Here is a 15,654-nt window from a genome sequence, read left to right on the forward strand (position 1 = left end):
CCATTTCAAGAAAGCATATATAATATATATAATAATAGAACACATTGTATTCAAAACTGTCTGCTTCCTTGTAAGGTTTTTTTTGTTCTCACCTGTACACTTTTTGCTTTATTCTTTTTTACTCCTTTCTTCTTCCCCACTCTCTCCAAGCATGCTTTACAGTTAAGCATGGATATATTTATGGATGCATACACACACATACACACACACACACACACACACACACACCTATAATCATACATATAAAGACATATAGATATACATCTTTGTAATATTGTACTATGCTTTTTTGTCTTCTTTTTCTGAAGGTGGATAACATTATCCTTCTTATGTCTAAGTCTTTCCATGTTTTTCTAACTCCGCCTATGCCACAGCAGTATTCCAACCTTATACTATCTCATTGTTTTGAATACTCTAAAACAATATTAATATGGCCGACATATGACATAGGTTTCCCTCTTTTAATTGAAGCTTATCCTATCATAGTACAATTCATCATAATCACCTATTACAGTTTATTCAGCCATTCCCCAGTTGTTGGGTACCCTCTCAGTTTTTAGTTCTTTGCCACAAGAAAGTAGCTGCCATAAATATTTTTTGTGCATACAGGTTCTTTTTTTTTTTTTTAATCTTTTTGGGATACAGACCTAGAAGTAATATTGCTAGGTCAAAGGGTAAGCATGGTTTTATAGCCCTTTGGTCATAGTTCCAAATTGCTCTACAGAAAGGCTGAATTAGTTCACAATTCCACTGCAGTAATGTCTCATTTTTCCCACATCCCTCCAATATTTGTCAGTTTCCTTTTCTGTCCTTTTAGCCAATCTAATAATTATGAGGTGGTACCTCAGAATTGTTTTATTTTATATTGGTGAGTTAGAGTATTTTTTCATGTGATTATAATTTTGATTACTTCATCAGAAAACTGTTCCTATATTTTGATCAATTTAATAATTGGGGAATGATTCTTAGTTTTATAAATTTGATTCAATTCTTTTTATGTTTGAGAAATGAGACCTTTATCAAAAAATCTTGCTTGAAAATTTTTTTCTCTCAATTATTTTTGCCAATTTGTAATTGCCTCCTATTTATTCTATTCTCTCTCCTTTTACTCTGTCCCTCCTCAACAGTGTTTTGCTTTTACAAGTATTTTGCTTGACTATACTCTTCTATATTCTACTTTCCCTTCTATCACATTCCTCTCGTATCCCCTTCTCCTCCTACTTTCTTGTAGAATAAGATAGTTTTCTATACCTAATTGAATGTGTGTTTCCCTCTTTAAGCCAATTCTAATGAAAGTAAGCTTCATTCATTTCTCCTTACTCTCCTTGTTGCTCTCCTCTTCCCCTCCACTTCAAAAGCTTTTTCTTATCTCTTTTATGTGTGATAATTTACTCTCATTTTACCTCTCCCTTTCTCCCATTACCTTCCTTTCATTCTTTAATTTTTTGGCAGCTTTGGTTTTAACAACGTATCATTCTTCCTAACAAAGAATAAAATGGAGGAAGAAAATTAATGGGCATATCACCTGAGACTAACATATATATATAGTATCTATATAATATCTGGAAGGAAGTGAGGGAAGCATATTTCATAATGTTTTTGTCAAGCTTTGTGATTATAACATAGTATTATCTATTACATTCATATACTACAATTTTTTAGCCATCTCTTAGTTACAGAACATTGGCATTTTGTCCCAGGTTTTTGCTACTACTAAACACAGCCATGAATATTTTGCAATCTGTGGGACTTTTCTTTCTGTTTTGAGATCCTTGGAGGGTACATGCCTAGCAGTAGTGTTTTGGATTATAGATATTTTAGTCACTTTAAAAACTTGATGAAATTGGGTTCCCCAACATAGAATTAGTGTGTCTGTTTTTCCACACCCCTCCAGCATTGACTATTTCCATTTTCTGTCATATTTACCAATTTGCTTGGTAGAAGCATAGATTTGCTTTATTTGCATTTCTCTTATTGGTGTTTGGAATAGTCTTCAATATGATTGTTAATAGCCTTTTTTTGTGAAGTGTTGTTCATATCCTATGCCACTTATTCATTGGGGAATGATTCTTGGTCTTGTATTTGTATTAGCTCTCTGTATTTGTAGAGTCCTCTGTATATCTTGGACTTTAGATACTTGTCACATATTTATTGCAAATGTCTTTTCCATCGTGCATAACTTCACTTTTTCTTGTTATATTGATTTTGTTCATATAAAAGCTTTTATATTGTATATAATTAAAAGTTTTTGTTTTGTTTTTTGTGATCATCCTATTATTTCCTTAGTACTCTCTTCCTAGACATAACTGAAAGACAGAACTCTCAGTAACTGTATTAGCTTTTCCTTATTTTTTTATCATTTCCTTAAAATCATCAGGGCTTTAAGATAGTGTCATGACAGAAATTATTAGCAACTAATACTTTTTATTATGACTAAGCCCTTTAACTTGTAGTATGCTATGCTTCTGTTTCATTAAAAGATGAATGAAAATTCATCTACAAAAATAGTTAAATTATTTATTCTGGTTGCATGGACTATTTTACTATGAATTTCTGTATAATAGGTTACATACAAACTCATTATTTTAGAGGTACATACATATACACATATATTTGCATGCATATATACATATACACATACTTTTTTTCTGGTAAAAATTAATTGTCCATTTCTTTATTATAGTCCTCTTCCAGTGACTTTTCAGAGTCTAAAAGTTATCCTTGCTTTTCAAAGTTAGTGCTACAGACTTTAATAGGTCCTATTCCTTTATTGTGAGAATATACTTAACTGTGCTTGAAAAAGAGGCACAATAAATAACAAGCTTATTTGAAGTCCTGAAGGTTGGTGAGCCTAATCCATCTTTGAGATCTTTACCATAACAAGAGATTGTACATTTCCTTTGTCTAGAAATAACAGTGACTATTCTTGCATGTTCTTGGTTTCATTTTTATTTAATGAGAGCTGCAAGGATATAGTTGTATGATGGTTGTGTGGTAAGCCCTGGCCCCGGATTGTTTCATTTCAATGTCCCAAAGGAGCATATCTCCTGGGTTTTATGAAGTGAGAGAATTATAGAATTTAAGATCTGAAAGAGTCCTCAGTGACTGGCTAGTCCAATCTATACCAGGAGAAAAATCCCCACTGGTAATACAGTTGACTTATGACAACAGTTCCATGAATAGATAGCGGGGTTTTATTATTCTTCCTTATATTTTTATACTTATTTTCTGCAGAAATTTCTGTTTTCTGCTTTTTGATCTGGGTTTTGGACTTTTATGTCTTCTAATTTGTTGGAAGCTGGTATTACTCAGTTGCTGCTTTTTGTATCTTAATTTTTTATTTGGTCATAGCTTTACTTATAAAGGTAGTTGGTCCTTGAGCATGTATAGTCTAGAAATGCAGAATCTTGGTAGAAGTGCTTATCTTTGTAGGATAAGACTTTTTCAGATATTTGTTGATGATGGCAAGTGAAAACTTTGTGATGAATTTCTTTTCTTTTTCTTGGGAGGTAGGGAGGACTCTCAAATGATGGTTTTGCTTTTGTGGTTATATCAAAAAGAGCGAAGCTTTAATTTGCAGAGCAGAGTTTTTATAAATACAATTGTAGGTAGCAATCCTAAGGAGGTTTTCTTAAACAGAGCAGATGCAAATGAACCATTGTACGTCTCTCATTTCACCTTTTAGGACTTAATCAATTATCCCAATATACCTACCAAGCTAAAAACATTTTGAGTATGAACCTAGTGTTTGATTGTAGTTTTCTTGTCTGATAAAGTAAGTTTGGAGAATTTTATAAGCCATGGTAACTTACAATAAATAAAAATCCACTAAGGCACTAGGGAGAGAGTAGGTATGACATCTTGAAAGTTTTAAAATATGGTGATGCACTGACTCTTTAGCAAAAGTTTATTTGAGGGAAATCTTATAATAGTTACACAGGTAGCATTAAAGTTAAAGATCCAAAAGCACAGATTAGGGAATAATAGAGTTTGTAAATTTCCTTTAAATAAATAATATGAATTGTTTTAGGGTATAGTCCAAGAGCATCATATTTGTTACTTAAAAAATATTTTCTCATGCTCAGTCTTGAAGAGTCATTTCTTTTATCTACTTAATTGTTTAAAAGTCAGACCAAAGGGGAGTATAGTTTTAATGATGATGAATTATTTGTGGATTGGTAAAGAACATTTTAAGGCTTTTTACTCATCAAAATCTATGTCATAAATGACCATAGATAATAATAGTAGTTTAGGAATATATTGAGCCTTATAAGAGGCAATATGATCTAATAGAAAAAGCATTCACTGATCATGGAATCAGAAGATATGGATTTCATTACCAGCAATGCTTAGCTCATAGTGTGCCTGTGGGCAAATAAGTTAACTTTTCTAAGACTCATTTTTCTCATTTCTTAAATGAAAACATTTTTGATGCTCTCTGTCTCATGAGGCTCATGGAGTCATAAGATTTAGATCTGAAAGGAACCTGAGAGAACATCTGCTCCAGCCCCTTCATTTTACAGGTAAAGAAACTTAGGTCAAGTATTAAGAAACAGGTGAGATTTGAACCTATGTCTTCTGATTCCAAATGTTTTCCTCAAGTACATTACTTAGAAGTACTTTGTAAGTTTGATTTGCAGATTGGGTTACTTTTATCTAACAGAACTTTTCCTTATTGACTTGCTTTTATCTTTTTTTATTTTTTAAAGAAAAATATCTTTACTGAAATCTTTTTATGTCACCAACACTTCCTAATGTAACTTCAAGTTTTTTATTCACATTTAAGTCATAATTACACAATGTTGGGGATACATTAGACTGCATATTATTTCTTGATTTCTGTTTCATTACATAGTTTATTGACTTGAGTTCAGTAAATACCCTGTGTGCAAAAATCTGTGGTATGGGAGAAGATGAGAGGAGGAAGATACTAAAATTTAGATAAGGTAAAAATGGAATTTTTTCCATTGGAAAAATGGAAAAAAATGAATGTTTTAAATAACATGTTATATATAGGCTTTAAATATATCATCTCTATATTAGTGGCAACTATTTCTCGAATATTTTGACTTTGTACATGCTATGTAAAGAAATGTTTAATTTTTTTGAAATATAATAGCTGACATTTTTGCAGTCTTTTATAGTTATAATAGATTTCACATACATTATCTTATTGGTATTAGTACTTCATTTTATAAGTAAATAAATTGAAGATCAGGGAAGTTAAGTGCCTTGCCCATGACCACAAAGCTAATTAGAATCCAAGTGTTGGTTCACTATAATCCAGTTTATAGTGATTTCCATTCTTTTCTCTATGACCACATAGGCAATAGGCTTATTTATTTTTGGACATAAAGTCCAGATATAAATATATAAATATACAGTTTGAAAACTTACTGACCTTGATCTTTTTAAGATCAAGCTCTAACTGGTACTTGGACAAATATAAAATCTTAATTGAAAAATAATTCTTAAGACAGTCTGCCATACAGAAGTAATTTGATTTAGCATACTTGTTGCCTTTTTAATACAAAACTTTTAATTTTATTAGAAATGAATTTCAAATTTTACATGCACATATAAAACTTTTAAAAGCCTAGATTTTTAGGAAACAAAAAGGTCTTAATTTTTTTTTTATCATAATGAAAATGCATTGATTTGTAGATTTGTTTAAATAATATGAGGAATTAGAAAAAGATCCAAAAGCCCAGATTTGGTAATAACATAGTTTGTAAATTCATTTTGTAATTTGTAATTTGTAAAATTCTTAAATTATGCTTGATAAGACACTTTCTGTCTTAAATACACACACACACACACACACACACACACACACACACACACACACACACACTCATCTGCCTAATGTGATTAATTTTGTTTTGAAAAAAATATATGAGGTGAAATAAAGCAATTCCATGGGATATAACAAATGAGCAGTCATGGCATCACAACAAAGTTTTTTTTGTTGTGTTGTTAAGGGTATGTTTGTATTTAATATTTATTTTTGTATAATGAATTAAAATAGAAGACCTGATAATGAAAATTAAGGTTACTAGTACCAGTTTTAGGTGAGCATGTAATACAGTACATGTGAATGTGAATTCCCTTAACAGTCCTTAAAATAATCATTCAGTCTCTCCTTATGCTACTTTTCTTTTCTTGCCATCTTTTTCTCTCACCTTTCTGTCTATGAGATGAATTGAAGTTTATCCTTGAAGTGATGGCATGTAAACTCTTTTTTTGAAATTGCAGAATGGCACAGTGTCTAGAGAGCTTGCTTCAGAGCCAGGAAAACTAGGTTCAATTCTTGCCTCTAACACACAATAGCTATGTGACACTGGGCAGATACTTAATCTCTCAGTCCTTTAGATAATTCTCCCACAGTAAATTGCACAGAAAATGCCAGTCTGCATGGATAGAGGGAGTTTCCTCATTTGGAAATTCCCTGGATCAATGAAAACACAGGCCTAGTCCCTATCCCCATAATGAAGCAGTAACACCAATTTGGAGGGATTGGTCATCCTTTGTTGTCCACAGCAGTTATAATTCACTTTCTTTTCTTTAGCGTCCCAGCTGATATTTACTTATCCAAATACTTATTTGGTGTAACTAGATGGCTCCTCCCTGAACACTCCTTCCCTGGGCAAGTTTAGTGTGACTCTCTGGTGGAACTAATAATAAAAAATGGAACTAATAATAAAGAACAGAATGTGAAATACTTTATTTTTGTTTGAGTAAAAACATAATCTCTCCTTGTTGTACAGGTATGACCTTGATGCTGGGGAGTGGCTTCCACTGAACCAAACTGTAAATGATGTGGTTGTCAGATATGGTCATTCTTTGGCATTATACAAGGTAAAAATGTCTCCACTCAGGCATGAGAAATTGTTAACTTTTCTGTGATTGTTTTATTTGCATTAATGTATTGTGGTTAAAAAAAAGATTTAACATGACTTGATTGGTAAAATCTTGCCTCCCAATGTGGAGAACATAATAAAAGGCAGAGCAGTAGAAATTAAAAGAAGTTTAAATTGACATCTATCAAGAGTAATTTTTAAAATAGAATTTATATTGTATTAGGAAAATGGAATTGTGGGGCAAGACACTTAAATCCTAAAATAGATTAAAGCAGCTTATGTAATTAATTATATGCAAGCAAATTTTTTCATAAATTTTTAGATCACTTTAATAAAGAATAGTCATATTTCCCAGTAAGACTATATAGCAGTTTTCATGGTTTTTTGTTTGTTTGTTTGTTTGTTTTTGTTTTTAATTCATGATAGGAGGTAATGTGAGAGTTGTTTTTTTCCCAAGTCACTTTATTCTCCAAAACACTTCGATAAAAGGAAGACCAGGAAGAGTGGACAGATGCTGGAGATATATCATGTGATAATTACAATTTAATCTCCATAGGACCATAGATTTAGAACTGGAAATTACTTTGGAGGCCATGGACTACCCCCTCCTCATTTCATAGATGAGGAAACTGAGGCACGGAGTGATTAAATGACTTGCCCAGGGTCACACAGCTAGTAAGTGTCAGAGGTGGGCCTTGAACCCAGATCTTCCCTATTCCAAGCCCAGTGCCCTAGCCACTGCATCATGTTCATTCTTACCTGAAAAAAAAAAGGGATCATAACTTGTATTTCAGTGTCACATGTTATATTAAAATCATGTTTGTGAAAATCATTTATATAGGTGATTCTACACCTCTTCAGTGACTTTTCCAAATGTTTAGAATCTAAAAGCAGTCATTAAGAATTTCTTATGTAATGTAGAATAGAAATAAATGACCTTTCTTCTTCTCATGTTTGAGGCTTTTAACATTTCTTCCAAATTTTGTTTCTAGGACAAAATCTACATGTATGGAGGAAAAATTGATTCAACAGGCAATGTGACAAATGAGTTGAGGGTGTTTCACATTAAAAATGAATCATGGGTTTTATTGGCCCCTAAAGCAAAGGAGCAGTATGCAGTTGTTGGGCACTCAGCACACATTGTCACAATGAAAAATGGCCGAGTTGTCATGCTGGTCATCTTTGGTCACTGCCCTCTCTATGGCTACATAAGCAATGTGCAGGAATATGACATTGGTAGGTACATTATTGTCAGTGGTTGCTTTTTTTTTTTTTTTTTTAACATTTATTACATAATTAACACTGAGCTAGTATTTTCTCCTAAAACTTGGTTAACATTAATATGGTATGGAAGATCAGAGGTGGCAAAATAGATTTGGATATTTCAACCACTGATCAGTTTTGAAATCTCTAACATGAGAAATGTGGACATTTGGATAAGGTCTTGAGGTGACAAAAGTGATTACAGCACTAAAAATTGAGAACTATAAGGAAATTTTTAAGAAATCGAAGTTATTTCTTCCATCTAAAATGGGACTCCTTTCTACATTTCTTCCCTCTTCTTCATCATACTCCTGCCAGGAAAAAAAGCCCACAGGAACAAATAAACCAAATCCCTACTCATAGATATGACTAATAGATATCATAGAGATTCAGTTTAAAAAAAAAAACACATGCTTGCTCCATGCAAAATACTAGATTTACATGATGGGTTTATGCAGAATACTATATGTATTTACATGCTAGGTTGGGTGTCAAGTTGAGAGAAGATTTAATATCTGTCCTCAGAAAATAATATGTGGTTCTGTGTGATCCCCACAGATAACTTTTGTTGGTGGCCCTGTCACTATCCTTCTAATTAACCAGGCTTGCAACTGTTAAGCTTGCCTTTCCCTTAATTGCCTAATTCCAAAGTCACTAATGCCCAAGAAGTTCTGTCTCCACAGTCTTTTTCAACTCTCTCCTCTCTTGTCCATTTTTATTGCCACCAGCTATACCATCATGGTATAGGTCTTGGATGGTTCAGTTTTCCTGTTTTCTATTTCTCCCTACCCTCATTTCATCTCACCCCCTCAGCTTCCATTTTTAAAATACATTGTTGTTCCCTGAAGGTTCAAAGCCTACCTAATCAGCATACAACCTTGCATAGAGTCACTGTTACCCAGATATGTTTCATGTTTTGCTGCCACAAAACCATTATTCCTGCTCTTCCCTTCTAATGCTCTTCACCTAATGAAATCTTGTCCTTTTGTCAAGTCATAGCTAAAATGTGGCCTTTTCCATGGAGCCTTTGAAGATCTTTAGCAATTGAATAGTATCTTTTCCTTAAACTTGTTAGCACTTTTTTTCATACTTTTTTCATGATAACTGTACAAAGATTATTGTAAATATTTGAGTATTTTATATTATATTACTGCTAGGTTTAAGCTCCTTGAAGAAAAAACTGTGTAATAAAAACAATTGTCTTTTGTAAACTTTAGGAATGAACTGGGTATGTTTTTTTTTTTTGTTGTTGTTGTTTGGGGCAATGCAAAACATTAATTGAGACAGTTTTTTAAAATTCCTCTTTGTAGAAGAATATCTATATAAGTAATTACCTAGGCATGTGGATAGAATAACAAAAATCTACCAGCAATAAAAATAAGCAATAAGAATTTAGACTATATTATAAATCATCTTATAAGTAACAAAGCACTTAGGTAGAATTGAAGGGATGAGAGATATTATTCTTTTTGAGGACTAAATATTTTGTAGCATAGTCAGAAGAAATTTTGCAGGCCTTGGACTTTGAAACTTTGGATTATAGGTTAGTATAACAAGCAGAATAAGAGTTAGGTAGTCTTCTATACATTTCTGATTATCTGCAACCATATTGTTGATTTTTTTCTGCATACTATTTTTAAAAATAAATTCTAAAAAGTCTCCCCAAAACCAGCACTTCTGTGGCCCAGAGTGATGGCAAGGGAAGATATAAAAAGGGAAAATGAATACTAGAAATAGATGGAGAAGCAGTGAGAAAAGAGGTCATCTGAAAACGAATGTGGCTGGTTTCTAGCTCAGGAAGCCACAAAGTCTCAAACTGGCTCTTTGAACCACAATTTAGAAATTGGAATTTCTTAGGAATTAATGAATAAATCTTTGTAACCTTCTTGAAGTCTGGGACTTCTATTTTTTCCAGTGTGAAATTGCAGCCAAAAAGATTATTCAGATAGTAAACTGAATTAATAGATTATTTAGACAGGAAATAGACTTGTCTTCTGTTCTGGTCAGTTTTCATCTGCAGTATTGTATTAAGTTCTGACTTAGGAAGAATGTTGACATAGGTACATTCTCTAGAGGGAATAGGAACACGAGGACAGGAGGCCATGTCATATGAGGATTAATGGAAGGAACTGAATATACTTGAGGAAGAGAAGTTACCTTACTCTCTTTGAAGTAAATAAAAAGATGTTCTGTGGAAGAGGGTGAAACTTGTTCAGCTTGGCTGCAAAAAATAGGACTAGGAGCAATGGAAGTTTTATAGAGGGAGATTTGTATCTGGTATCAGGAAACACTTGCCAATCTTTGACCTGTGCACAAGTGCAATAGACTCTATTGGTATGGAATAAATGCCCCATCATTAACCCTCCTCACATGGAAGTGGAATGATCACCTCCTCAGATATAGAGTGGGCTAAAAGATAATAATAGTTAAAATCTATATAGCACTTTAAAGTTTGTAAAGATTATTTCATTCTGTCTTGTTCTCACAACCCTATTGTAAGATAGGTGTTATTATTATCTGTATTTTATAGATAAAAAAAGCTGGTTCTTGGGAGAGGTTACATAACTTGTCCAGGATCACACAGCTAACAGTTATTTCAAGTAGGACTTGAGTGAGCTCAGTTTTGCCGACTCCCAGTTCAGGAATTTATTGAGTATGGATCATATAGGTCAGTATTGCATTGGCATCTTATTTCCCTTTCCCTTTTCCTTTAGCTCTGTCTCCTATATCTTTTCTCAATTCTAAAGCAAAAATCTACCCCCCCCAAATCTACAAAATCTTGCAATTTTCCAGGACCAAAAGAAATCAGAGTAGTTGTGACAGCCTAATTCATAGTAGCTGACATATTGCAATACTGTCAACCTGCTCTTTGAGATTACTTCCAAACGAAGCTTCTCCTGCCTTCTGTTCTATGAGTGATAAAGAGAAGGCAACTAGGGCAGCCTGATTTGTCTTTACTTTTAGCACTAATGAGGTTCACTGTTGTATTCTGTTGTCCAGTGAAGGGAGGCTGTTTTTCCTCTTCACATCACTTGACTGGAATTTAAAAGGGATTGGATTTGCTATGAAGGAAATTGTCTTTGTATTCTCAGCTTAGTGTGCTTGAGAAGCACTACTCTGTTCCTGTTGTGCCACAGGAGTCCTGCCCTCAAAAACTCAGATGTATCTGTTTGATATTATTGGTAAGGGCTGCTCCTGCTCCTTGGAGTTACAGAGAATAAAGCTTGAGTTTTTTTTTTTTTTCTGTATCTAACATTCCTTCAGTCAATCAGCAAATTTCTGTTTGTTAATAAATAAGCACTGTTCTGGGTGCTAGGGATCCAGTGACAAAAAGGAAACTGCTTCTGACTTCAAGGATCCTATTTTTTATCTGGAGAGATGACATATACCATTAACTGAATACATACAAATAAATAAAAGGTTGTCTAGAGAGGGAAGGGGCTCTGAAAAGATTTTATATAGAAGCTGGTACTTAAGCTCTAACATACACTAATGTCCTTGTTCTCATCCTCTCTCTTTTAATTATTTGAATATATCTAATAAGTTTCCTCTGAAATTTCTTTAAAATAAAGATAGCCAGTATCTTTATCTGTGCTTCATCAGACACTTTGAAGATTTCTCAGGATCAAGGCCATCCTTTCTTGCATGCAATTCCATTTATCTTTACTCCTTTTATATTATGGTATTCAAACTGAATTCCAGTTTAGATTTTGAAAAAACCATTTGTGCAGTTTATTTTTTTTAAAGCTAAGTATAGGAATTCACATTTATTTATGTCACATTGAATCTTATTCATTTTACCCATTATTCTAGCGTGCTGAATCTTTGAATCTTTAGAAGCACAAAATCTCAAAGTTAGAAGGATTGTGGCAGATCACTTAGTCTAACTCCTGTGGAGTTCCCTGCATAACATCATCTTTGACTAGGAATTATCTGAAATCTATTTGAACATCTCCATTGTTGGGAAACAACTATTTTTAAAATTAGTTTATTTTACTTTTGGTTACCTCTAATTGTTAGGATTTTCCCCCTAACATTGAGGAGATATATTCTTGGCAACTTTTATTTATTATTTCTAGCTTGTCCCTTTGGATTCAAGTCTAATCATTCTTTCAAATGCTAGTATTTCACTTAGGTCTTAAGTCAAAGTTCTGAAAGCGTGCCAGCTTTCCTAACACCTGCTTTGTATCCTTACTTCTCATCACCAGCACCTTATCCCTCCGCTTGGGCTCCACAACCAACCTCCCGTACTATATTCTTCTTTAGTCTCTCATGATTAAACAATGAAGACGTGGCTACTAAAGAAGGAGATTATAATACAGTTTGTTACCATAAAATGATTTAGTTTTTCTATGTTTTATTTTATTTGCAGGCTATCATTTATCACATTAATCATTCTACCCAAGAAACTAGTACTAAGGAATGGGTGGGTATATACTTTCTAGATAGTTATCCTGGCAGGTCACACATGAGAGAAATAGAATAAAATGTTATCATTTTAATTTGATTTTAAGTCCTTTTAACACTTCAGCAGAGCAGCTGAGGCCACTTAACTGACAAGAAAAAAATGACTTTGCTTGTGTTTCAGCTGAGTCAAAATTCTTTCTCTTTTCTTTTGGTCTCCCTTTCTTTTCCACTTAAGTTCTCAGAATGTCCATTGTAACCTGGGTCAACTCAGAATATTCTGCCAGTTTTCCTTTGCCCTTGGATAATACTTCATTTCCCTTTGCCCTTGGACAGTACTTTGTATTGTGTCCTCCTTAAAGGACAAGTCCTTAGAGTTCTGAAGCCAGCCTGTTTTCCTGGAGAGTAGTCTGAATTAACTCTAAGTAAGCCACAATGGGAGAAATGTGAGGTGTTGTTTCTTTATATTATATCCCCTTTTCTTAGATATTTGTATATCAAAGAGATTTTACCTTTCATTGGCTGTCTAGATCTCATAGTCTTGAGTTTGAGTCAGGGTTATTCCGTATTTACCTATTTAACCTATGTTTGTAATTCTTGCTTCATATGATAGATATAAAAAGTACGGGGAAAGGTCACCTGTTCTGCTTGGAATCTGATTAGTTTTGATTCCTTAAACTTTGGCATAGTTCGGAGTTAGAAATTTGTTAATGTAATCAAATTGCCATTAGCAATTTTAAGATCTGTCATCACTTTATTATTCAGGATTTTAAAAATAAAAACTGTTCATTATTTTAAAAAGAAAAAAACCCACCAGCGATTTCATTCTACTTTGATCTCATGAAAAATCACGGGGTAAACTTTAAGTAGTCAATTAAACATTTGTAGTAAGTTGGAGTTAAGTTTTGTTCAGATGCTTCCTGTAGATAAGAATTGTAAAAATTAAAATTTGAGTATTTAACAAGTTGAGGTTTCCTAATTTACTTGAATTGTCTGCTATTTCTGTTGCAATCAGTTTTCTTATTAACAGTAATTTAAAAACGAAAATTGGTCAGCTGAAAGATATTTTCTAATGGCTTTTATCTTTAGCTGTCATATTAAAATTAATATTAATTAGTTAATATTACAGTATTAAAATTCCAAAGTTAAGTAACCTATAACATTTGACTTTAAATCTATTTCCTTTTTTAGGTAAGAATACATGGAGTATTTTACAAACTCAGGGTGCTCTTGTACAAGGAGGTTATGGTCACAGTAGTGTTTATGATGCCAAGACAAATTCCCTTTACATACATGGTGGTTATAAGGCTTTCAGTGCCAACAAATATAGACTTGCTGATGATCTATATAAGTATGATGTGGACACTCAAATGTGGTAGGTATTTTCTTCCTCAATATAATTGTTGATTTTGTTCCTTGATGTATAATATTGCATAAGGGTAAATTAGGAAGTATACAATAACTCATTATTATATATGAAAATGGAGACAGCCACCTGAAGCCTCTCCTTCCTGTTGATTTTCATATCTCTTTAGTGCCAGGGCAAACCTCTAGTTATCCAGAATTCTTGGAGATTGGAGTTGTCATGAATAGTTGAATGTTTTGAGTGGAAATGAGTTATTTTTTCATGCACTCAAACTTTATTTTAATGTTTTGGGAAGGAAATTGTCCCTGAGTTTAGTTACAAATGTATGGAACAGTGACCCTTACCCAAATTAAAAATCAGAGACTCTCCAGATTAAAAAATATAGATGATATAGATATAGATATAGATATATATTTATTAAGTTCTCCTGAGAAAAGGTAACTCCTAACAGACAAGGTGTCAGTAGAGGAGTGCAAAGCACAAATTGCAAAAAACAGTATTTATAGACCAGAAGCACCCTTCCCCCTTCCCCCTACCCTGCCCACACACAACTTTTTTCCATTGTCTGGGGAGTCCAGGCTTATACTCTAAACATGCAATCTATCCTAGAAACAAAAGAATATTAGTAAATACCAAACTCTTAATTTAAATTTCTCTAGAGAACTGCTGTACAAGCAGATATTCTTGGATGACAGAATTCTGTTAACCTGAATTCCCAAAGCCATCATTCCTTTAAAAGGACTTAAATGCTAATTAACAAGTGGAGGGGAAATGTTCATTCAAGACAATCTAGCTTGTCCCTTTGGATTCAAGTCTAATCAGCTAATAATAGTTAAAATCTATATAGTACTTTAAAGTGCTTTTTAGCTATAGCTCAACTTGTTATTGTAAAGTCTGAAGTCACAGTTAGGGCAAAGTTCAGGATCACATTCCCATGAGGGAATTTTATTCACTCAGTTTATCTCATTCACAGACATCCTTTCCTTAAGTAGTATTTTCAAAATATAATTTAATGTTTATTTTTTCCCTTTAAAACCTGTCTTCCTATGTCACCCAAATTAGAAGTGCAGGAACTACTCACTGCCCAGTCCCACTCCTGTCATCTAGCTTTGGCTTCCTGTTTTGTGTTGGTTCCAGTTCCACCCTCCTTAGGCTACTTGATCCTCCTTCACCTTCACTTTATCAATGTTGGATTTAGAGCAGATGCCCAAGGGCTTAGCCCACTGTAGCTTGGAATTCCCTACCAGAGGAATGGGAATTAAGAGGTGTCCCCCCTCACAGCCCCCAAATGTTTGGATCCTGATTGATTCAGATTGAATATAAATAGCAGTCATTTCTGCTGAGGGTCTTCCCATATTCATTTATTAATTTATTTAGATTGTGGGTTTTTTTGGACTAGGTGAAAGGGGAGATGATTTTTCCCTAGTTTTTATCACTGAATGGGTACAGCCTCAGTGAAGAGGCTGCTGAAGACTGAGTTTAAAAAGGCGGAGGCCTCCCAGTGCATCCAGGGCTATCTCCAGTCCTGATCTATATCTGGCCACTGGACCCAGATAGTTCTGGAGGGGAAAGTGAGGCTGGTGACCTTGCACAGCCCTCCCTCACTTAAATCCTGTTCACTTGAATGTTATGACATCATGTCCCTGATGTCTTGGTCCTCTTCAAGAATGAAGGACAAACAACAAAGCCAGGCAGTGTAATGAGGTTTTTTTGGTTGACTTAATCCCGGGGTCATCACTATAAATATGTTATTTTTATGTA

The 15,654-nt window shown here is 33.7% G+C and overlaps 1 protein-coding gene across 1 annotated transcript in view; it reads left to right on the forward strand.

Moving 5' to 3' along the window:
* Window positions 1–15,654, forward strand: part of ATRN (attractin) — a 236,781-nt gene that overhangs the window by 79,540 nt on the left and 141,587 nt on the right. The window contains exons 7-9 of the mRNA XM_051965371.1: window positions 6,768–6,858; window positions 7,853–8,096; window positions 13,719–13,902. Coding sequence (XP_051821331.1) covers window positions 6,768–6,858; window positions 7,853–8,096; window positions 13,719–13,902 — 519 coding nt within the window. The remainder of the gene's footprint in view (window positions 1–6,767; window positions 6,859–7,852; window positions 8,097–13,718; window positions 13,903–15,654) is intronic.

The sequence above is a fragment of the Antechinus flavipes genome, chromosome 6, assembly GCF_016432865.1.
Source record: "Antechinus flavipes isolate AdamAnt ecotype Samford, QLD, Australia chromosome 6, AdamAnt_v2, whole genome shotgun sequence".
Taxonomy (NCBI): Eukaryota; Metazoa; Chordata; class Mammalia; order Dasyuromorphia; family Dasyuridae; genus Antechinus; species Antechinus flavipes.